The sequence below is a fragment of the Coregonus clupeaformis genome, chromosome 30 (genome assembly GCF_020615455.1).
Source record: "Coregonus clupeaformis isolate EN_2021a chromosome 30, ASM2061545v1, whole genome shotgun sequence".
Classification (NCBI taxonomy): Eukaryota; Metazoa; Chordata; class Actinopteri; order Salmoniformes; family Salmonidae; genus Coregonus; species Coregonus clupeaformis.
Genome location: NC_059221.1, coordinates 53,937,894 through 53,962,487, shown reverse-complemented (window position 1 = coordinate 53,962,487; position 24,594 = coordinate 53,937,894). Strand labels below are relative to the sequence as shown.

The window sequence follows — 24,594 nt, the reverse complement described above, 5'->3', positions numbered from 1 at the left end:
AATCTGTTCCCCTCTTAGCCTGTGGTGCAATCAATTTCCTTTCTCATTAAGTCTCATCTAAGCGGATGTGATAAAAATGACAAAACACTGGTGGCAGTGACTCTGAGGTACAGCAGGGAGACACAGAGAGAAAGAAACAGACAGTGTTTGGCAAAAACAGGAAGAAATAGCATGAGGAACAGAGAGGAAACAGAGAAACTGGTAGAATGAAAAAGATGGGTACTGTAGAAAGACAGAGAAGGAGAGAGAGATGGGTAGAGAGAGAGAGAAGCGACGATCCGAATGCCAGATGTAGAAACACACATTCTTTCACTAGTGTTTCTCTCTTCCTGTCTGTAACAGGCCCATGGGGGAAGCAGGTTCATGGCTGGGCCCTAGCCAATTAGAGGCCATAGGAGCCATGCCCAAATGGGGTGGGGCATTCAGTTGGCCAGTCATCTTTGGCCATTACTAGAATGTAAAGTATCTAATCTACACGTCATATGACGCCATCTCTCCTAATATTTACACAGTAATAAGATGCAAGAACATCTATACTGTGGGGCATAACTTCCTTAAGGGTGTATGTACCCAGAAATGACATGTGATGTGTATGCACCCAATAATGATTACCTACTGTGCAAATTCGGAAGATAAGGTGCTGGATGGTTAGATGTTACGAGAGATACTCTGCTTCGGCTAGAAAGCAACCAACAGACAGTCACTCTACCAAAGTTGAGGCATTTATTACTAGTAATATTAATATTATGTATTGTCCAAACCTATGCTCAACTGTACTATACAAACTGCAGTGTGTTTGTACTGAGAAGCTGGTTGTGCAACTAACAGCCAAGACTATGGCCCCTATGTACCTCAACCTTTATTTACTCAGTCTAACAGATAACCATGGGACCCACTCAACTGCTCAGGACTTGATTACATTGCACTTAGCAAGGCATTTGCCCACAAACCACATTCCATCACACTAGCATAATATTATAAACAAGAGTTTAACTAACATAGTATGTTCTTCATCGATAATGTTGTCAATTAGTGATATTGAGTGAGTAAACGCCTATCAGGATTGGGTAGACTCCTGTGGAACATAATGATCTAATTCTTCTTATTAGATATATTCATTGATAATGTTGTCAATTTGTGATATTGAGTTGAGCTATTGCCCCTACTGGGATTGCACATGCTCCCTCTGTTGATTAACGTAATGTTAAAATTCTTATTCTTAGATAGTCTTACAATATAGAATGGAAGCATTAAGTCATCACCGACACGTCTGGCATCTCGTTCAATTAATAATCTATTCCCATTACTTTTCGATCATATGGTTTATGTGTGTGTGTGAGAGTGTGTGTGCAGCCTTAACCCTTTCCAAATGTGTATCCTCCTTCGCCATCATAGCTTTTTCTAATGCTGAATGAATGACCAGCCTAAAACATGTTGTTGTGATCGTTGCTGTTGTTAACATGACTGGCTAAGTGGCTATGTAAAAGACACTCATCTTTTGTTGTTGTTGCTGCCGTCGTTAGCGTCGAGGCCATCACCATTGTCACTGTTGTTATTGTTTGCATTGTTATCTCTGCTGTCACTGTGGTCTCTTGTTGTTGTTAGCGCTGTTAGCTAGCATTACATTGTTTCTGTCAATGGTGTTATTGTAAGCACTTAGCATTGTTAGCATTGCTATATCTGCTGTCACTGTGGTGTCTTGGTTTTTGTTAGCGCTGTTAGCTAGCATTACATTGTGTCTGTCAGTGGTGTTGTTGTCCCCTGGTCCAGGGGTTATGACAGAGCCGGTGAACTCAACACAGAGCCCTAGTATTACAATCTTATTAGTCAGAGAAAGGGGCTGGATAAGGAAGGGGTGGGGAGTAGTCACAAGACACACGGACACTTCCGTACTAGGACAGAGCTGAGTGTGGAGTGTGTGTGAAAAGAGAGAGAAAATGCACGCGTGTTAAACAGTAGCGTGTCGTGTGCGAATAATCGGAGGATGTAAATCAACAGTGCGCCATACGTGTGTGTGTGTGTGGGTCGCGCCTGCGAGCATGTGCGTGTGTGAGAGAGAGAGACTGTGTGTATCCTGGACCTGTAGCACTTTAACTCGTATCATATGGCTATCAGCCCACACCGCAGATAAGAAAGCTTGACTTCCTGTACTGATAAGAAGACTCCAACCAATGTCGACATATTAGACACAGACATACAAACACCCACGCTCACAATACTGCCCTTATGCTTATAGAGAACCATGCTAGATTGAATCTACAGTACATACCTTCTCGTAAAGGGCCTTCCTGAATGAAATTGTGATTCTAATAAACAGATTGCACAGCACGGCTCTAAATGATACCTCTGCCTCTGGCACTATGTCACCGCGGAGGGGATAAATTGCAACGATGGGGCGGTGTGAAGTTGAATTCAACCCCGCTAATAGCACATTGCACAGTGTGTGTTTGTGTGGCACAGTATGTGTGTTTGAGTGTGTGTATAAACACAATGCATTGCAGTTTTCTTCACTGGTCAGGATTTGGTTGATGGACAGTACAGTAGCACATGCCCAGGGTTCTTACCTTGGTGGTCCACTGAGGGTTTGGAGGCGCCAAGGATTCTGGGAGTGGCCACACCCATGTCCAGCTCTGTCAAGGTCAGCTCGTTCATGAAGTAGGGGAGCTGGAGGAGAAAGAAACGGTCAAGTAGATGTCTTTACGCAGACATTATGAGCACACACACACACACACACACACTCATTATACAAGCATAAATACACACATACAAAAGGTCTGCAGCTGCAGGGGTACGTACAGTAAGTGCAAGTTAAAGGATAATGGTAACAGACCACTCACTCCTTCTACATTTCCCACATTCTACCAGTCATTCTCATCTGCCACAAAGGCCCCTATCGACTCCCCCACACCGGCTAGCTGAGAAAACAAGACTAACAGCCAACATCACCACATGACCTTGGGAATAGGACCAGACGAAGGGCTATCGTGGGACTAGTAACAACCCCAAAGATGACACAATGGGGATAATCGAAGGACCAGGATCAAAACAGGGACGGAGGGATGGAGAGAGAGAGGGATGAGGTTCTCTCTCTGAACCCAGTGTGGAGTCTCTGAGTCCTGTGGCGGGGCTGCACAGCGGCAGTGGCTGACATTTAGAGTGTGTGTGTGTGTGTGTGTGTGTCTGCAGAGTAGTAGGGATCAACTGTGAGGCATAAAACCCCTGGTATCTTTTTCTTTATTAGGCATGCATGGCTCCTCTCTTTCTACCCCTCTTCCCTCCTTCCGAGCCAAATAAACCTTGCACTCCATCTTCTTCATCCCTCCATTTTCTGTCCTTCGATCTGCTCTGTTGAACCTCTGGAGCTCAGTGGTAACAGAATACCCAGCCACCCTAGTCATAGACTGTTCTCTCTGTTACCGCACGGCAAGCGGTACCGGAGTGCCAAGTCTAGGTCCAAAAGACTTCTCAACAGCTTCTACCCCCAAGCCATAAGACTCCTGAACAGCTAATCATGGCTACCCGGACTATTTGCACTGCCCCCCCACCCCATCCTTTTTACGCTGCTGCTACTCTGTTAATTATTTATGCATAGTCACTTTAACTCTACCCACATGTACATATTACCTCAACTAGCCGGTGCCCCCGCACATTGACTCTGCAACGGTACCCCCCTGTATATATAGCCTCCCTACTGTCACTTTATTTTACTTCTGCTCTTTTCTTTCTCAACACTTTTTTTGTTGTTGTTTTATTTTTACTTTTTTTGTTAAAAATAAATGCACTGTTGGTTAAGGGCTGTAAGTAAGCATTTCACTGTAATGTCTGCACCTGTTGTATTCGGCGCATGTGACCAATAAAATTTGATTTGAAATCGATTTGATTTGAATACAGTATAGCTACAACAGTGTAAGAATGCTCTTTTAAACACATGAGCCCTTTGTCACAGCAAGGTCATATGTGAGAGGTGAGAGGTCGAAGGCCACCCACCCGGATCTTGCTGAGTTTCATCTGGATCTTCTTGGAGACCACATCGGCCCAGTAGGGCTCGCTCAGGAAGTCCCATGCCACCCGGCCAATCACAGTGTTCACCCAGGCAACAGGCTCCTCCTCCCCCTGCACCACGACAGGGCCAATGCTGCTGCTGCTCGGCAACTGGTAGGGAGGCGGGGACACAAGTCGAGAAAAAAAGGAAGCGAGATAAATACTAATTTACGCACAACTGTGTACTGTAATTGAGATTATTTACAGAAATTATGTAGAATGTAAAGAAATTATAGATTCATTTAACAATAGAGTATAGTACAGTAAAGGAAAAAAAGAAAGAAAAAAAGACTAAAAGAGATAAAGAAATAAGGGAGGGGGTTGAAGGTGTACCTTCTTGCCCGACCCAGGGCTACTCTGTGGACTCTGGACTACGGGACTGGTGGCAGCGATGGGGGTGGCAGTAGTAGTGGCAGTGCCAGTCTCGGGGGGCACTAGCGTGGCCATGTAGACACTGTAGTCCAGTAGGGACTTAGTCTTGGCTGCTATGCCTGCTGTTGAGTCCCTGGTCCTGGGCTGAGACGCTAGCACCTCGTCCAGACTGCTCCGGCTGCTGCTGCGGCTGTGGGAGCTCAAGGCTGACAGGAGGGTGAAAGATCAACAAGATATTAGAAAGATGCAGCAGGATCAATATATTGCATGTGCATTATGAAATACAAATGTGGTCTTGCACTTTCCCTCAGTCACTTTCACATTGTCACACTATATCTGTGCAACCATGCCAGACGATAACTTCCTGTGAATAACAAGTTTGTAAGAATGTGTGTGTAAGTGTTTGCGTTTGTCCGTGAGTGTGTGTGTGTGTATGTCTGGCACCTAGATCCATCCACTCACCAGTCTTACTCCCCTGCAGACTGGTGGCTCTCTTCATCCCTGTCTTGGGAGGCTTGGAGGCCAGCAGGATCCTCCGGTGCCACTCCTCCTTCTCCCTCCCCGTCCGACCAAACAGGTACAGGGTCAGCTCTGGACCACTGGACCTTTTGGCCTCCTCCGTCCCCACGGTCGCCTCTCCTGTGGTTGTGGCTTTCTCGTCTGTGGTTTCGCTGCAGTCGCCCTCTGCCTTGGACATGAAGTCATCCTGCTTGGCTAGCTCGATGCAGACAGGGTACTTCTTGTTCCACACACGCTTCCTGGCCAGACTCTGGGGCACCAGATAGATCTAGAGAGGGAATAGAATGATTGATTGAGTTGGGTGTGTGTGTGGCATAATGGGAACTTAAATTGAAAATGAACCCAAACCTGACACCAAGACCAGGGCCAAGTATACACATCAAGTATGTTATATGTAATATATAGCAGATGGTGACACATGCACCCACAACCCCGCCCATAGCTGATCTTGGGTCAATCTGCATTTTCCACTTTAATGGTAAAGGTTAGGATTGGGGAGGGGAAGCGGATCCTAAATCTGTACCACCCACCTTGCTGTCAGTGAGGTCGTAGATCTTCTGGCTGATGTAGGTGACGTCGGGCTTGGTTTCGTTATGCGTGGCCCGCCGGGTGATGTTGCGGTTGGGTTTGGACAGGCGCAGGATGGAGCCCTCCAGTCTCACATACACAGAGTGGGTCAGAGTGGCGTGGTATGTCTCCGGGTCATAGTTCACTATCTCGTTCATCCAGCCCTGCAGGGGGAGATAGGGAAATCAGTCACGTCAATCAATCAATGGACAAACGAATGGAACAATCAACCAATGACATTAAACCAATCTATCAATCAATTAACATTTGAGGTATCTACTTTGTAATAAAAAACAGAAATATAACATTTACATAAGTATTCAGACCCTTTACTCAGTACTTTGTTGAAGCACCTTTGGCAGCGATTACAACCTTGAGTCTTCTTGGGTAGGACGCGACAAGCTTGTCATTCTTCTCTGCAGATCCTCTCAAGCTCTGTCAGGTTGGATGGGGTGTGTCGCTGTACAGCTATTTTCAGGTCTCTCCAGAGATGTTCGATCGGGTTCGGGCCAGTCAAGGACATTCAGAGACTTGTCCCGAAGCCACTCCTGCTTTGTCTTAGCTGTGCTTCGGGTCGTTGTCCTAAGCGCTCTGGAGCAGGTTTTCATCAAGGATCTCTCTCTACATTGCTCCGCTCATCTTTCCCTCGAACCTGACTAGTCTCCCAGTCCCTGCTGCTGAAAAACATCCCCATAGCATGATACTGCCACCACCATGCTTCACCGTAGGGGTGGTGCCTGGGTTCCTCCAGATGTGATGCTTGGCATTTGAGGCCAAAGAGTTCAATCTTGGCTTCATCAGACCAGAGAATGTTGTTTCTCATGGTCTGAGAGTCTTTAGGTGCCTTTTGGCAAACTCCAACCGGGCGGTCATGTGCCTTTTACTGAGGAGTGGCTTCCGTCTGACCACTCTACCATAAAGGCCAGATTGGTGGAGTGCTGCAGAGATGGTAGTCCTTCTGGAAGGTTCTCCCATCTCCACAGAGGTACTCTGGAGCTCTGTCAGTGACCATCGGGTTCTTGGTCACGTCCCTGACCAAGGCCCTTCCCCCCCGATTGCTCAGTTTGCCCGGGCGGCTGGCTCCAGGAAGAGTCTTGGTGGTTCTAAACTTCTTCCATTTAAGAATGATGGAAGGCACTGTGTTCTTGGGGACCTTCAATGCTGCAGTAATTTTTTGGTATCCTTCCCCCACATCTGTGCCTCAACCCAATCCTGTCTCGGAGTGCTAAGGACAATTCCTTCGACTTCATGGCTTGGTTTTTGCGCCGACATGCACTGTCAACTGCGGGACCTAATATTAGACAGGTGTGTGCCTTTCCAAATCATGTCCAATCAACTGAATTTACCACAGGTGGCCTCCAATCAAGTTGTATAAACATCTCAAGGATGATCAATGGAAACAGGATGCACCTGAGCTCAATTTCGAGTCTCATAGTCTCAAAGGGTCTGAATACTTACGTAAATAAGGTATTTCTGTTTTCGCTTTGTAATAAATGTACTAACATTTCTAAAAACCTGTTTTCGCTTTGTCATTATGGGGTATTATGTGTAGACTGATGAGATAAAAAATAAAATAATAATAATAATAATAATATATATACAGTGGGGAGAACAAGTATTTGATACACTGCCGATTTCGCAGGTTTTCCTACTTACAAAGCATGTAGTGGTCTGTCATTTTTATCATAGGTACACTTCAACTGTGAGAGACGGAATCTAAAACAAAAATCCAGAAAATCACATTGTATGATTTTTAAGTAATTAATTTGCATTTTATTGCATGACATAAGTATTTGATCACCTACCAACCAGTAAGAATTCCGGCTCTCACAGACCTGTTAGTTTTTCTTTAAGAAGCCCTCCTGTTCTCCACTCATTACCTGTATTAACTGCACCTGTTTGAACTCGTTACCTGTATAAAAGACACCTGTCCACACACTCAATCAAACAGACTCCAACCTCTCCACAATGGCCAAGACCAGAGAGCTGTGTAAGAACATCAGGGATACAATTGTAGACCTGCACAAGGCTGGGATGGGCTACAGGACAATAGGCAAGCAGCTTGGTGAGAAGGCAACAACTGTTGGCGCAATTATTAGAAAATAGAAGAAGTTCAAGATGACGGTCAATCACCCTTGGTCTGGGGCTCCATGCAAGATCTCACCTCGTGGGGCATCAATGATCATGAGGAAGGTGAGGGATCAGCCCAGAACTACACGGCAGGACCTGGTCAATGACCTGAAGAGAGCTGGGACCACAGTCTCAAAGAAAACCATTAGTAACACCCTACGCCGTCCCCCTGCTCAAGCCAGCGCATGTCCAGGCCCATCTGAAGTTTGCCAATGACCATCTGGATGATCCAGAGGAGGAATGGGAGAAGGTCATGTGGTCTGATGAGACAAAAATAGAGCTTTTTGGTCTAAACTCCACTCGCCGTGTTTGGAGGAAGAAGAAGGATGAGTACAACCCCAAGAACACCATCCCAACCGTGAAGCATGGAGGTGGAAACATCATTCTTTGGGGATGCTTTTCTGCAAAGGGGACAGGACGACTGCACCGTATTGAGGGGAGGATGGATGGGGCCATGTATCGCGAGATCTTTGCCAACAACCTCCTTCCCTCAGTAAGAACATTGAAGATGGGTCGTGGCTGGGTCTTCCAGCATGACAACGACCGAAACACACAGCCAGGGCAACTAAGGAGTGGCTCCGTAAGAAGCATCTCAAGGTCCTGGAGTGGCCTAGCCAGTCTCCAGACCTGAACCCAATAGAAAATCTTTGGAGGGAGCTGAAAGTCCGTATTGCCCAGCGACAGCCCAGAAACCTGAAGGATCTGGAGAAGGTCTGTATGGAGGAGTGGGCCAAAATCCCTGCTGCAGTGTGTGCAAACCTGGTCAAGACCTACAGGAAACGTATGATCTCTGTAATTGCAAACAAAGGTTTCTGTACCAAATATTAAGTTCTGCTTTTCTGCTTTTCTTTATGTCATGCAATAAAATGCAAATTAATTACTTAAAAATCATACAATGTGATTTTCTGGATTTTTGTTTTAGATTCCGTCTCTCACAGTTGAAGTGTACCTATGATAGAAATGACAGACCTCTACATGCTTTGTAAGTAGGAAAACCTGCAAAATCGGCAGTGTATCAAATACTTGTTCTCCCAACTGTATGCGTGTGTGTGTGTATATATATATACACACACATACACATATATATATATATATACACACACATATACACACACACACATTTTAGAATAAGGCTGTAAAGTAACAAAATTTGGAAAAAGTCAAGGGGTCTGAATACTTTCTGAATGCACTGTATGAACCTCTTGCCCTGCTGAACCCTTCCGGAAAGACTTTACAATGATTTTATGCAGATGACAAAGCAAATTAATGCTAAATGCATGAACATTTGATTCCGTCTATGTATAGAAACTAAATCACAATCATTGTGATTTAGTTTGTGTGTGTGTAAAAATGGTCTAGAACGGATAGGCTGGATCAGAAGGATTTGGTAATGCTCACAGCAGGCTGTTGAGAAGTATGATGCATGTCTTGCCAATAGACCTGAGCCAATCATTTCATTGTTTCTCTGGCTTAGCAGATAGCCTTTGAAGTTCCTCTGCCTACGTGTGTGTGTGTGTGTGTGTGTTGCTTTCAGCTCCTTCACTGGGTTTGTTTGCGTTGTCATTTCAATTTATGAACAGGCACTATGTATTAAAATGAAAACCCAGTCTCTTTGTGAGTTAGGGCGCCCCATGTGTGTAGTTAGACCAAAATGATGTAGTGGGTGGGTCAAAAATTCCATTTATTTTTGGAAAAATAGGTTACAAACATATTTTGTGTTGAGGTCAATTTTAAAACTATGATTTATCTAGCTGTGTTTTCCTCATAAATCACTCCTGTTGGCTTAGACTGCACCCTGTCTGTGTGTGTGTGTATATGTGTGTGTGTGTGTGTGTTCTAATGTCACTGCTACCAAGAGCTTAATTAAACTACTAGGCCTAATCAAATCTAAGGGGTGGAAATCAAGTTGGTCTAAATCCCTGACCATGTCCTATGCCACAGACGGGACCAGTAACTTCTAAAATGCTTAACCTTCAAAGAATGGTGATGCCATCACAGAGATTCAAACACACAACAATCCATGACTTGACCTCAACCCTGATGGTCTGCACTGTGGGTTAGGTATAGTGAAGATTGAAACTGGTTGCTCCTAGTGGCTATTATCACTTTTACAACTAGTGCATATTGTTCACGTTATACAATTCCAACATGTGTTGAGAAATATTGCACGGCTGGTTTGTCCTTGAACCACTAATAAAATCCTCATCCAACGGCAGTAGATTGAAGAGGATAGTAAAATCTCGACAGCAGTCATCTAGTAACTTGCTGCCTCTACCCCTCGTCTACCCCTCGAGTCTGAAGTAGTGCACTATATAAGGAATAGCGTGCCATTTAGGACGCATCCCTCTAGTCTCATCTCGTCCCTTCCTCCTCACAGAGATCAAAATGGCCCCTAGAGCTTTGCCATCACAGACACACAAGTCTCCTGCAGGAAACTTGATATAGGCTTAGATGTGCTGGGTCTAATGCTCCCACAGCTAGATATGAAGAGAGGGAGATGGGAGAGAGATAGAATGACAGAAATAAAGACAGAAAAAAGAGAGGAGACAGAGCGGGCATGTGAGAGAATGAGAGAGAAAGAGAGAGAGAAGACATTGTTGTCACCAAATTCTCATACTTGTCCTGAACAAAGCCTATCCCCTTTGTGTCCATAACACCACCATTCACTGTCCCTTTGACTGAGAAGGCCAAGCCCGGGACAGTAAAGCCTGCCAGTTAATGTGTTTGTGTGCTGCCTGCCGGTGATGTTATCATCAGCTTTCCAATATGTGGGGGTCAAACAAGACAGTGAACCCTCTCCATTATAATATGTGACTGACCGACTGGCTTTCGCAGCCAGTCAGTCCAGAGGTGACAACATTTGGAAGAGGGCCACGGGACATGGGGTGATCACTTTCCCACAGAGTCTACTACTGCCTGGCAAGCTATGGAGGGCATTAGCAGTGAAGAGAGAGTAGGCCAACAGGCTTTGAGTATGATATACAGCCACAGTGACTATTCTCTGTCTGATCCATTTGAGTGCTAATGCTGCTAAATGAGCCAGCTGGCTAGCACTAATACAACTTCCCTCAGGTAATTTATTGTCCATTAGCGCTAACAATGGAGGATGAGGTATATTTGCCTCGGAGTCTCGCTCTTTTGCTCCCTCTGACATCAAAGCGGTGAGAGAGTCGAAGCGTGGATGATCTCATTTGATGCTCAAATAGGCGTATTTCTTCTCTGAATGGCACTTTATGTGTGCTGTTACAACAGTCGTCTGCATTTGTCTAGATGAGATACTAGTAAGGAAACTAGAGGAGAATAATAGAAGGGTCTGTGACAGGATGCTAGCAGATACCCATAGACTTCCAGTCATTGTGCTAACGTTAGTTAGCATTGGCTTCCGAAACTACCTCTAACTTCCTTCATACTGGACACAGAGACATATAAAATGGTATCCACTAGTTCATCTGACTCTGGGGAAGTAGATAAATGGCCTCATTGCTAAAATCCCGAAGTATCCCTTTAAGCCAGTCACGGATCATGATGGGTGCGCAAACGTTGTACAGGTAACTGCCAAAATAAAGGAACCTTGTGTAAATAAGGGATACAAATATATTGAATGCAGGTGCTTCCACACAGGTGTGGTTCCTGAGTTAATTAAGAAATGAATATCCCATCATGCTTAGTGTCACATATAAAGATGCCCTTTTGCCCATTATTTTGTCTACAATGTCTAGAAGAGATCTCAGTGACTTTGAAAGAGGGGTTTCAAAGGAGCATAGGGTGTGTGTGTGTGTGTGTGTGTGTGTGTGTGTGTGTGTGTGTGTGTGTGTGTGTGTGTGTGTGTGTGTGTTAGGAGTGGGCGATATACCGGTTTGATAGTAAAAACCGGTATTGTGCCGCGCCATGATATGGATTTAGCAATATCATGGATACCGCGATTTATTCAGAATTCATAAATTCGAATTTTGCATCAATATTTTTTTGTTCCAAATTTCAACTGAGTGATAGTACTAAGTAGCTACATCTTTTTTTTTTTTTTTTATCCAACCTTTCTTGGTTCTTACGAATAAAAGAATGTATGTTAATATGTTGACCTATTTTTATGAGCGCACGTCGCATGCACTTGTTGCACGCATGTAGTGCTAGCAACAAAGAAGTGTGCAGGCAGCTGCAGTTAGGAGGCAGGTTAACTATTGGGGGAAAACTTTACAATCCAGGATGAGCGAAAACACAGAAATTGATGTTGCTCAAGAGCAGGAGGATAAATTGGTTAAGAAGAAAGGGGGCACCTCTGTTGTTTGGAACTGGTTTGGCTTTAAAATCTCCGACCCCGACCAAAACACTACCCTATGCAAGTTGTGTCGTCGTGTTGTCTTAGCAAAAGGTGGAAACACGACCAACCTGTTCAATCACTTAAAAACATACATGTCCGTGAGTATGAACAATGCACCAGAATGCGTGAGACAGTAAGCCCAGGAGCTCGCCCGAAGACAAGCCAGACTCGCACTCAACAATCAATTATATCATCATTTGCTGCCGGTACTTGCTATGAGAAGACGAGCAAAAAATGGATAGACATCACAGCTGCGATTACAAATCACATAGCGAAGGACATGGTACCCGATTCAAACTGTGGAGAAAGAGGGGTTCAGAAAGTTGATTCAAACTCTGGACCCAAGATATGAGATCCCGAGCCGCAAATATTTTAGCCAAAAATGCCTGCCACAGCTTTACACAGAATGCTGGGACAGAGTTTACAGTGAGATAAATAACATTCCATTCTTCTCCACTACTGCCGATCTATGGTCAAGTCGTACCACAGAACCTTATATAAGCCTCACAATCCATTACATAGACGGTGACTGGAAACTGAAAAGTAAGTGCCTACAGACGTCTTATTTCCCAGACGACCACACCGGGGAAATAATTGCAGGTGGGCTGAGGGACATACTGTCGTCCTGGGGATTAAAAGAGTCGCGTCAAGTTTGTATGACGACCGACAGCGGATCGAACATGATCAAGGCATTGCAGCTGAACAAGTGGGCAAACCTTGGATGTTTCGGACACAGGCTGCACAATGCTATTGGTAAGTTTCAGGACTGTAGCCTAGGCCTACCCTGTATGATGCTTATTATTAAGAAAAATACAGCTCACATCAGCCATGTACCGTAGGCTAAATCTAAGCACATCAGATTTGTAAAATGTGTAACAGTTGAATGTAAATGCCGTAAATCCTCAAACAAAGATTAAAAGTTATATTGTATTGTGATTTCTATATAAAAATGCATTATTATTAATTATTATTGTATTGTGATTCGATTATTTTTCACCCTATTATTTTGATTTCTTATTCCCAATTTCCAGAGAGGAGTGTCCAAAACGCTCCCGGGCCACAGGGGTGTGCGATTTCCCGGGCCACAAAAAAAAAAAAAAAGGTGGTTAGCACGTTCTCATACAGCTGGAAAAAGCAGAAGGCCCTGATGACAGCACAGAATGAACTAAGCCTGCCCCTGCACAAGCTCATCACAGAATCTCCGACAAGGTGGGGATCTCGGTCTGAAAATGATGGAAAGAGTCCTGGAGCAGGAAAAGGCCATTACACAGGTCCTGGCAGGGGACAAAAGACACGGCACCTTGTACCTACCTGGCAAGACATCCAGGTCTTGGAATCAGTCACAGCAGCACTGAAGCCACTCCAGGACTTTACAGATGCCCTGTCAGGAGAAGCGTATGTGAGCGTGTCCTATTTGAAGCCTGTCATCAATCTGTTAAATGCAGAGGTTCTAAATCTGAGCAAGGACGATACAGAACTGACCAAAGAGATCAAGATCAAGGTTCTTGATTACTTGAATAACAAGTACACTGACCCTGCAACAGATGAGCTGCTCTCCATGGCTACCTTTCTAGATCCAAGGTTCAAGACCAGGTACATGTCCGCTGAGAAACTGGAGGACATTAAGGTATTTATTCATTTGTTCTTGTTTTATTGCTTCAAATGTAAAGCACTTTGGGCTGCATTTTATGTATGAAAGGTGCTATACAAATAAAGTTTAATTATTTTCATTTTTTAAGGTGAGAGCTGCCTCAGAGACCGAAGCCCTCCTGGTGGAGAACACAGCCCTGGGAAAATCGTCTCTTGCAGAGGATCACACTGACAGGGAGAAAGAAGCTTCCACTGCTCATCAATCAGGCAAGAAGCCCAAGAAGAGCCTTGGGAGCTTCTTTAAGCAGACCAGCAGTGCACCTGCCTCATGTTCAGAGAGGCAGATCATTGAGCAAGAGCTGAATAGCTACATTCTGGCAACGGCAGCAGACAGCGAGTCTGATCCTTTGGAGTGGTGGCGATTTCACGGATCTAATTTTCCACGTGTGAGTTGTCTGGCAAAGAAATACTTATGCATCCCTGCCACAAGTGCCCCCCTCTGAGAGGGCATTCAGCACTGGGGGCAATGTGGTGACATGTCACAGGGCAGCACTAAAGCCAGAAACAGTCAACATGCTGGTATTCCTGGCACGGAACTTGTGAAGAAAGTTCTAGTGAAGATTTGTTGATATTGTTGATAATTGATGGTTGAGGCTTGAAAGGTTTAGTTTCAAACGGTTAGTTTTTTACATATCTACGGACCGTAGCCAAAACAAACACACGTATTTGAATTTGTAATTACCTTATTTTCTTTATCTCCTGTTATTTTTTATTTAATTTTACTTAATATCTAATTTATATATATATATATATATATAGGCCTACCTACCTCATGTTTACGGAATGCATGTTTGCACAATACAAATAAAAACTTTTCAGGTCCATACGGTCCAATGCCTCACTCTTTCTGGTTATATAAGGTTCAAATACATATTTTTCCTTAACTAATATAATTTAACCAAGAAGGGATATTAAAATGTGATTCATATTTTTTTACGTCATATATCGTGATATCATATCGATATCGTCTGGACAGTGGAAAATATCGTGATATGAATTTTAGCTCATATCGCCCACCCCTAGTGTGTGTGTGTGAGAGAGTCTGTTTGTGTCTCAGTCACCAGATCTCAACCCAACTGAACACTTATGGGAGATTCTGGAGCAGTGCCTGAGACAGCATTTTCCACCACCATCAACAAAACACCACCAAATGATGGAATTTCTCATGTAAGAATGGTGTCGCATCCCTCCAATAGAGTTCCAGACACTTGTAGAATCTATGCCACAGTGCATTTAAGCTGTTCTGGCGGCTCATGTTGGCCCAACGCCCTATTAAGAAACTTTGCTGGTGTTTCCTTTATTTTGGCAGTTACATGTAGGTAATCAGTCAGTATAAAAAGAGACCTGGTCTAGTGCTCTTACAATTAATTCTCTACAAGGGTTGCACAATTCCCAAAGTTCCCAGGTTATTAAGAAGTCCCAGTTGGAGGATTCCTGGAATTAGGAGGGACTAAACTAGGATTTCTGAAAAATTTGAGAACATTGGAAGTTTCATGTGAAAGTATTTTAAAGTGCTTTTATGTAAACAGTATTACATTGACAAACGCAGACCAGGCTACAAGACGGTCATCAGGCTTCTTCTTAAATTTACAATGAACACTAATGGGATCAAGGCTAGTGAATTACAGGTCAACCCTGAGAAATCAATCTTTCTAATGGTCGGTCTAAAGCAGCTTTGCTCTGATATTACACAACTATTGGGAAAGTTCAACGTGATACTTTACCACAGCAGGTCTCTCATTGTTAACAAATAGAAATCCAGCCATTAGCTACGTAATAATAACATGGGCTTAGGAATCTTTCATTTTGGGTCTGTGTTCAGCACCACTGCCTATTTGTGTGACCATGGATTTCTGCATATATTCAGTGAATTGGTTTTACAGTGTTTTCAAACCTCTCCTCGGGGACCCGCAATGAATTTGCTCTATTCCAGAGCTAGCACTACTGATTCAACTTCTCAACTAATCATTAAGCCCTTGATTAGTGAATCAGGTGTGTGGTAGTTCTAGGGTACAACTAAATTGTGAAACATCTGGGGGTCCCTGAGGAGGGGTTAGAGGCCCAATAGGTTATAAGACCATGGAGTTCCTCACCTTGAAGATGCTTGGCTCTTTGATGCCCAGCTGGGCCATGTTCCACAGCTTCTCCCTGGTGTCTGGGATGTCTGGTGCGATTGCCAGAAGACTTGGGTCCGGCCAACCACACCACAGCGATAGCTAGCATGAACCCTAGTCCCACTCCCAGCAGCATACCCCCAACGTAGGTGGGCAGTGGCAACACAAAGTACCCGTAGACCAGCGCTGTAATGATGATCAGGGTGTAGTGTGGAATGCTGGGTGGTGGATCTTCTCCCTCTGACTTGTCGTCACTGCATAGTTCCGGACTGCCACTAGGGGGCAGTCTGACTTGGCTGCATGTACTGTCCGTTCTGTCTCCAGAATCCCCCTCGGTATCCTCAAAGTCCTCACTAGACAGGATGCAGAAGTCCTCGTCCTCCAGCTTGGCCAGGGCTGACATGGAGCACTTGTCCAGGCCGAGAGAGGCGGAAGCGGAGGAAGACATCTTAGGACTTCTGGTGTGACTGGTGTCAGCGGTGGGATTTGGCGAGCCAATGGAGCTGGCTCCGTTTGCGGCTCCTTCGGACTCCCAGTCGCCCCCGGTTTCCTCCTCCTTGATGCTGTAGTTGTTGTTGTTGCTCTCCGGTTGGCTGTTGTTGAGGGAGGCCAGGCAGGTGAGCTCCGAAGCACTGGACGAGAGCGCTTTGGACCGGAAGGCACTGCTGCCAATGCCACCGCTCTTGTCCTCCATGATCTTATTGAACAGCTGGAGAGGCTCGGAGATGGCCTCGGAGAAACGGCGCTTAGTGTCCTCGATGCTTGCCTCCACGGACGCCTTGAAGAAGTTAAGGCTGTCTGGGGAGGTGAGCGTCGAGGAGGGGGCGGTCTTGGAGTCACCACCGGCGACGACGCCCACCGGTGCACGGGATTGGGTGAACTGCTTGAAGAGGTGCAGGTTGAGGCGGGAGTCCGAGAGGCGGTAGGGTGAGGAGGAGGAGGAAGGTGGGGATTCCTGGGAGGTGTCAGAGGAGAGTGACTTGACCAGGGTTTTCATCAGGTGGCGGTGGCGCACGGAAATGGGGGCAGCGGGGGAGATGGAGGCAATCTCAGAAGGCTCGACAATGTCAGAGGATAGAGACTTGACCAGGCTGAAGAAGGGTTTGTCGCTAGATTTGGAGGGAGAGGAGTTGAAGGTGGAGGCAGGGGAAGGAGAGGAGCTCTTCGGTTCATAGGGTAATGTGGAGGTGATGGAGCTTTGAGGACCAGTTGAGGACGACATAGGCAGAACTGCAGCCTGAGCCTCAGAGTACAACCCAGCTCCTTCAAGGATCAGATCCTCGCTGGCCTCCAGGGCCGTCACAATGCCTGGGTCCTCCTTGGCTCCAGCAGGGGGAGGAGGAGAGGACACAACTGCCCCATAGAGCTCCTCTTCCTCCTCCTCCTCCTCCTTGCCCAAGGGCGAGAAGTGGATGGTGATGGACTCCCGGGACAGCGAGCCCTGGACGTGGAGCTTGGGCACGGCTGGTGGCCGTGAGGCTGAGGGAGGAGGAGCTTTGACTTTGTCTGCATGGCTACTGTGGCGGCTGGCCATCACAGTGCTCCCGCTGGGTCACAGCCTAGGGAGAGAGACAGGGAGAGGGCAAAGGTTACACACATGTCCCCATACTGTATCATTACCAAACAAACTCTCAACTACAAACAGAGTATACAGTGTTAAATGGGTATTCATATTATCGACCACACATAGGCCTATGCAAATACACACACATGAACATGAACCTACACAAACAGGAGGGCAATGTTAGACATGTAGGCTATATAGTACATGATGTCCCCATAACGTGTCATTATCAGACAATCTCAACTCAGCCAGAACAAAGAATGGGTTCAACAATGGGCATTAGACTGTTAAATCGAGGTTTGGAGGAGGAACCTACTATAATAGCAGGGCTAGAAGGCATATTACTTAGCAATTAACAAAAGTTAATCAAGCCATGTTACAGTAGCCGATTCCTATGAGATGGCCCCTATAATATCTTTCATGAAAGCAGGGCCAAATCAATGAGGGGAAATGTAATTAAGCCCTTAAAGACTTCCCCTAGCTGAGCCCTTTCCTTTGATAGGGGATGGAGTCCAACACAGCTCTTACAGGAAACACACAGTCTCCTGACAAGCATGGCCACCACACTGCGTGATCAGCTGGCTGGCAGGGCTGGTGAAAGATAACCTAAAATACCACCCTGGGCCAAAATACCAGCAACAGTGTGTGAAAACCTTGTGAAGACTTACAGAAAACGTTTGACCTGTGTCATTGCCAACAAAGGGTATATAACAAAGTATTGAGAAACTTTTGTTATTGACCAAATACTTATTTTCCACCATAATTTGCAAATAAATTCATAAAAAATCCTACAATGTGATTTTCTGGATTTTGTTTTCTCATTTTCTCTGTCATAGTTGACGTGTACCTATGATGAAAATGACAGGCCTCTCTCATCTTTTTAAGTGGGAGAACTTGCACAATTGGTGGCTGACTAAATACTTTTTTCCCCCACTGTATATACTAGGCGGTGTCAGAGGAAAGCCCAAAGAATTGTCAAAGACTCCAGTCACCCAAGTCATAGACTGTTCTCTCTGCTACCGCCGGGCAAGCGGTAACGGAGCGCCAAGTCTAGGACCAAAAGGCTCCTTAACAGCTTCTACCCCCAAGCCATAAGACTGCTGAACAATTAATCAAATGGCCATCCGGACTATTTACATTGACCCCCCCCCCCATTTGTTTTTACACTGCTGCTACCCGCTGTCTATTATCTATGTAAAGTCACTTTACCCCTACCTACCTACCCTTATGTACAATTTACCTCGACTAACCTGTATCCCCGCACATTGACTCGGTACCGGTACCCCCTGTATATAGCCTCGTTATTGTTATTTTATTGTGTTACTTTTTACTTTAGTTTATTTGGTAAATATTTTCTTAACTCTTTCTTGAACTGCATTGTTGGTTAAGGGCTTGTAAGCAAGTATTTCACAGTAAGGTCTACACCTGTTGTATTCGGCGCATGTGACAAAGTTTGATTTGATTAATCACAAGGCAATCCCTATAAATAGCACTGAATCGATTGTAAGAGTCTACAGACAGTCTACGATATCACAAGAATGCAAGAAGGTAAAGCAGCAAGGAAGGTTAGAAGGTAGCCTAATAAACGAAGACAGGGAATGGTAGATTCGTCAAAATCTGCATGGCTATATGGATGAATGCATGGTTATCTAAATATGAATCACTGTTTCCCATTCCCAGAGGGAGAGAAAGGGTTGAGTGGGTAGAGGCTGACAGAATGCCATGCTGTGTCTCTCTGTGCTTATTCTGCGCCAGCCTTCTCAGCAGGTCGGTGACCCCACACCCACACCTAGTGATTATAACCCCGCTGTGACACCACCAGGTGAGACATTCTCACACACACACACTTGATTTAAAAACACACATCATATGCAGGGATACAAATGTGTGTGTGTGAGACACACTCTCCCTCCTTTTCTGTGTCTTTCTCTCACATGCACTCACACACCCCTCAGAGCTATACATAAAATGGCAGACTAATTCTTTGAAGATGAATCCTTTATAAAGGAGAAAGTGGAGCTTGTTTGAAGCCTGTTGACGTGGGGACGGAAATAGAAACTAAGTGGGATGGATTGTACTCTCTGTGATTGCCACAGAATGGGAACAAACACTTTCACAACAAGCTATGAGGGACCAAAATATCCATATAATTAGATTGTCCCATCTAGGCCTAATTCCCTATTTGTAATTCTAGGAATGGATTGAAAACCATGGGACAGAGTGACATTTGGGACTGGTGTCTAGTTGGTTCATCATATGACCCTTGGTCTGGACGGCGATAGAGAGCAAACAGAGTGAGATCATCATCCAGCCCACATATGACAACGCACAATACAGGCTTGTCTTATGACTGCTTGTGTCATTGACCATAAACAAGAGACTGTCTAGGAAATAATGGCAAGCGAGAAAAACAATGGATGGGGAAGCCATACTGGGAATTCAACTGTGTAGAATGGACCAAACACAGGCTACCTTTCGCCTATAGGTAGGATAGTCATACTGGAATGACAACTATCCCTTTGGCTTACAAACATAAAATGAATTCACCAAACAAACATACTGTACCTTTTACCTACAGTATATAGGTGAGCTATTCTTCCTGTAAAGACAACCATACCTTCGGCATATAAACATAACTGTTGTTTATGATATCCTTTAACAAATATAGTCCTTCCTTATTACAAGCTTCCTATGCTTTTTATCTATTAAACTGTATACCTTTATGTGGTTCAATGATCATTTAACCATTATTATAGCAATAGACCCTGGGTAATGGTCTCCGAGTGATGTAACAAGGCGAATGTTGATGTTTCCACTAGGCTAAGACGCCACAACTGCGTGCGTCACATGACCATGGTATCCCACTCACAGTCACAGGAGAAGTCACGGAGGGATGGAGATGGCTTTGGAAGCAGCTAGGTTAACAAGGTACCGTTTAGACACTTGCGCTTGTTATTTGCCCTAGTTGTCACGGGGGGCCAGTATGAAAAATAAAAAAATTATGTATGCACTCACTAACTGTAAGTCGCTCTGGATAAGAGCGTCTGCTAAATGACTAAAATGTCAAATGTAAATGTTGTCAGGTGATATCTCGTTTCTCTAGAGAGACTGGAAGTGACCAACTGAATGGCTCTAGGTAGAAGTTACCTGTAAACACAGATCTAAGATCAGTCTACACTCCTCTATTCATAGCCTTAACCACTTAGGAGGGAGGAAGCAAAACTGACCTCATGTCAGCATATACCGTAGGCCTCGGGGCAAATGGTCCTACTCCAATGAAGCCAGTGAGTGGATGAGCAGGGGAAGCTCAATCACATGTCCCAATAATGATATAGTAGGCCTAGGTCCTCACTTATGGGAAGAAGGGTATTAGGCCTAAAAATTGGCCTATATCTCACAAAAACACAGTTGAACTTATTCTGTATGAGAGATAGTCTATTTGTAAGTCGCTCTGGATAAGAGCGTCTGCTAAATGACGTAAATGTAAATGTAAATAGTCTAGAACTGCCACCAACCCAACCCCCTCAATACTGAACCATTTAAGACTGACACGGTTGAAACATGACCTTTACAACATGACAGTGAAAACCATTACCACTTCAAACCCGTTTGACGGTTATTACATTACGACTGTAGTCGACTTCAAAAAGGGGTTGTCTGACAGTAGCCTTGGCTACATAATGGATCTGTTTTCATGTAACGCTTGATTAGGCTAACGCTTGATTAACACGATTAACATTGGAAAGGCTTGCCATTAGGATCAATGCAAATCTGGATTTACATTTAAAAACCAGTGGTTCAGAAAGAGAGAAGAGGGGGTGCATGAGCAAGTGCCATATTTAGATACCTCCAGACATCGAGCAATGGTTTTGGAGACCGCAAGTCTTCTGCAGGTGAAATGGACACCTAACTTGGCCCTCCAGCGTGCACACACACGCGCAAGCACAGTCTATTGCATGCATGCCATGCATTACGGCTGCACAATTAATCACGTGTATCTAAAATTGCAATATTGACATGTCGCAAGAGACTGCAATGTTTTTGAAACGCCATTCATGTCACATTCAAATGTAATAAGGGTCCCCAGGGAAACTGACCAACACTTTGGTTCCTACCCTGTCACAAAAACTTTTACTATACCCGTTTTTCTCATTAGTTGTCATGCCAAACACCAACTATAGAATCAGAATACTAATTGTATTTTTATGATTACAACAGTTCACCAAAGAGTTTTGACCTAAATCGCAACTAAAATCACAAATCGCAATATTTGGTTAACAAAAAACATTGCAATTTGATTATTTTCCCATATTGTGCAGCCCTACCGTGCACATATGCGCACAAGTTAACTATACACATACAAGCATAGACACAGGCAAACATGCACATACCTGTAGGCTACACACAAAGTGTGGTCAAAGTGCTGCTCTTAGGTCAGCATCATTACTACCCTGCTGTTCCCCCACACACAGCTACAGACAGAGAGCCGCTGATCAGAGATCAGCTTCCTTCCCTCATTAAATAATGCATGATTTCAGCAGACTACCAGATTGTTATGGATTGGTCTTGGCTGCTAAAAGCTGCTCTCTGTGCCTCTGCAGGAGAATGTGGTTTAATGATGGAAAAGAATGGAGGAATGTCCGACTACTACGATTCCTTGGTTCCATACTGACCCCATGCTGTCCCCTAGCCTAGGTAATTACAATGTTCAGCACCTACTTCTATGTGACATTTCAAAAAGGGGTCATCCTTTTTGAACAGTTTTTCCAAGCCATTGCATTTATCAGGAATCAGCTGCATTATGTCAGTGTAAATCAGTGTCTTGTTTCTGTCCAGAGAGGCTACTGCATTTTATTTCATGGAGATGTAGTCCCGTTTAGCTCAGTAGGTGGAGCATGGTGCCAGAGCTGTAGGTTCGATTCCCACGGGGGACCTGTAGGAAAAAAGTTTTAAAAAATGTATGCACTCACTACTGTAAGTCGCTCTGGATAAGAGCGTCTGCTAAATGACTAAAATGTCAAATGTAAAATGTAGATGTTACACTTGGATTTCCTATAGAAAAAGCTGGTCAAAATCAAACCCCTTTCTAAACCCTAAAAACTATTTGTAATCTAAACCCTAAAATGTGCTACTTAGGCCTAACAATCACTGACTTTGTTAGCGTGATCAATAATAACCAATACATTCAATTGCTAATAATAAGAAACATGCCAATAAGACTTTCTTTGCCATGGGGACAATGTCTGATCCCTGAAGTGACGTCAGTCCCCAGCCGATTCACCGCAGACACAGCAGGGCGGACTGGACTTGACCACTGTCACATGTCAGGGGTGAGCCAGCCAAGCCAGGTCATTAACCACCCCCGTCCCTGCCTGACCTCAGGGTCAGCAGCAGGCAGCAGCACAATGAGGCCATTCTACAGCCATGTGCTGTAAACCACAGTAATAGCTCTAATTTTAAACTGGATCGTTCGAGCCCTGAATGATTATTGGCTAAAATACGTGGTATATCAGACCGTATACCACAGGTATGACAAAAAAATAATTTTTACTGTTCTAATTACATTGATAACCAGTTTATAATAGCAATACGGCTAATGGCTGTATCCAGGTACTCCGCGTTGTGTCGTGCTTAAGAACAGCCCTTAGCCGTGGTATATTGGCCATACACCACACCTCCTCGGCTTTGTTGCTTAATTATAAAACACACGGGATGCATCCCAATGGCACCCTATATAGTGCCCATAGGGTTCTGGTCAAAAGTAGTGCACTATACAGGGAATAGGGTGCCATTTGGGACATAGAAATCAGACTAAAGCAGGATTAAATACCTGCCCTTAATCTCTCTCCACCACTAGCTCTTATTCTCTTGAAATCACAGGGCGTCTCAGGGGGAGTGGGATATGCAAAAAAACACTTCTCCATTTCACACCACACACTTGTGAAACAGGACAAATATAAGCACCCTCTATTTGACTTGTCCTCAGTCTCTTCCTCAATTGTCCCCATTTCTCTCTCACTCAACCTCATGAACACAGAACAGCACTACTTTGTTCCCTATTACTGACATAAATCATCATGACTTGACAACATAAAACAACAAGGGGTTGTGTGTGTTGGTGTGTGTGTGAACTGAAGTAGCCCCTCTTCCTATAGTTGTGTGGTTAGATGTGACAACAAGTGTGTGTACTGTACACATGTGAATGTGTGTCTATAAGCCTGCACTGGTTGTCCCTCCTCCCCTATAGTCCTCTGCTAATGTGCCAGTGGAGGCCTGTATGAATGAAATGGAGTCATCAGATGCTAGGCAGTGGAGAGGCTAATTACTGCAGTGACGGGACATCATTAGATACTGGGCTCTGAGCTCAGACAGCTGTTCACGCAGGTTCACTCCCACGAGATGACACACAGTGCATTAGTGTTTGTACGGTACACTGAAACTTCGGTACTTTTTCCATACTATAACATGAAAAACGGTTTGGTAGAATTGTGTTACTTTTGGTTCTTCTATCAAATGTGGCTCACGTTTGGAAATCAACCAAATGTATTGAACTTATTCGTATTAATTTGCCCAAGTTTATCTTCAGACATGAACAGAATGCATCAGTGATTTGTATTCCCTGCAACGTTCTGAAGAGGATACGGCCCATCTGGTGTGTGCGGTGAGCGTATATCTACCACTTTGTGTAGCCATTAACGACGCTAATGATAACCGTCTTTGGGTAAATGGAAAGGCTGAGAGCACTAAAAACATTTTCTAACATTCATGTAAACTTTCCCCTGTTAAGAAAAACAATAGGGGGTGAAACCAAGAGGATTTAGTCCGACTTCACAGAACAGGCTTGGCAATGAGCTGCCTGGTGCACTGACCTCTCCTGCTGCAGCTCATTTCCTCCTTGGTAAGCGTTCCTGGATCAGTGACCTCTGACCTCTATCCAGTCTCCCTCGGACCTCAACACAACAAAACTATCCCTTCTCTTCAACCCATCAAAATTATACAATGTAATATAATGTCAAGAGTATCAATATTATTCATCCTTTCGCCAGCATAGGTGATAGCCTGTACAATGCACAACAGGAAAGGCTGTGTCGAAGGAGCAAGAACAACGGATAATCCTATATTCCTTAATGGAGGATTGCGCAACAAGCAGTTTAAACACCAAGCTACTTAAAAAAAATCAGATATCCAGTCGTCATGCCGACTAACAACTTCCTACAACTCCCACTACAAACAAACCTTTCCTGGAATTAATGACTGTTGTTAAGGTGACACGTTGTTGTTTTCTACCACAACAACACAAGGAATCAACAGAGGAAAAA

At 44.5% G+C, this 24,594-nt stretch overlaps 1 protein-coding gene across 1 annotated transcript in view; it reads right to left on the bottom strand.

Moving 5' to 3' along the window:
* LOC123481315 (testis-expressed protein 2-like) overlaps positions 1-24,594 on the bottom strand; it is a 57,091-nt gene that overhangs the window by 9,328 nt on the left and 23,169 nt on the right. The window contains 7 exon segments of the mRNA XM_045209681.1: positions 2,565-2,664; positions 3,988-4,152; positions 4,375-4,619; positions 4,876-5,200; positions 5,463-5,663; positions 15,691-15,748; positions 15,750-17,270. Coding sequence (XP_045065616.1) covers positions 2,565-2,664; positions 3,988-4,152; positions 4,375-4,619; positions 4,876-5,200; positions 5,463-5,663; positions 15,691-15,748; positions 15,750-17,245 — 2,590 coding nt within the window. The 5' untranslated portion in view covers positions 17,246-17,270.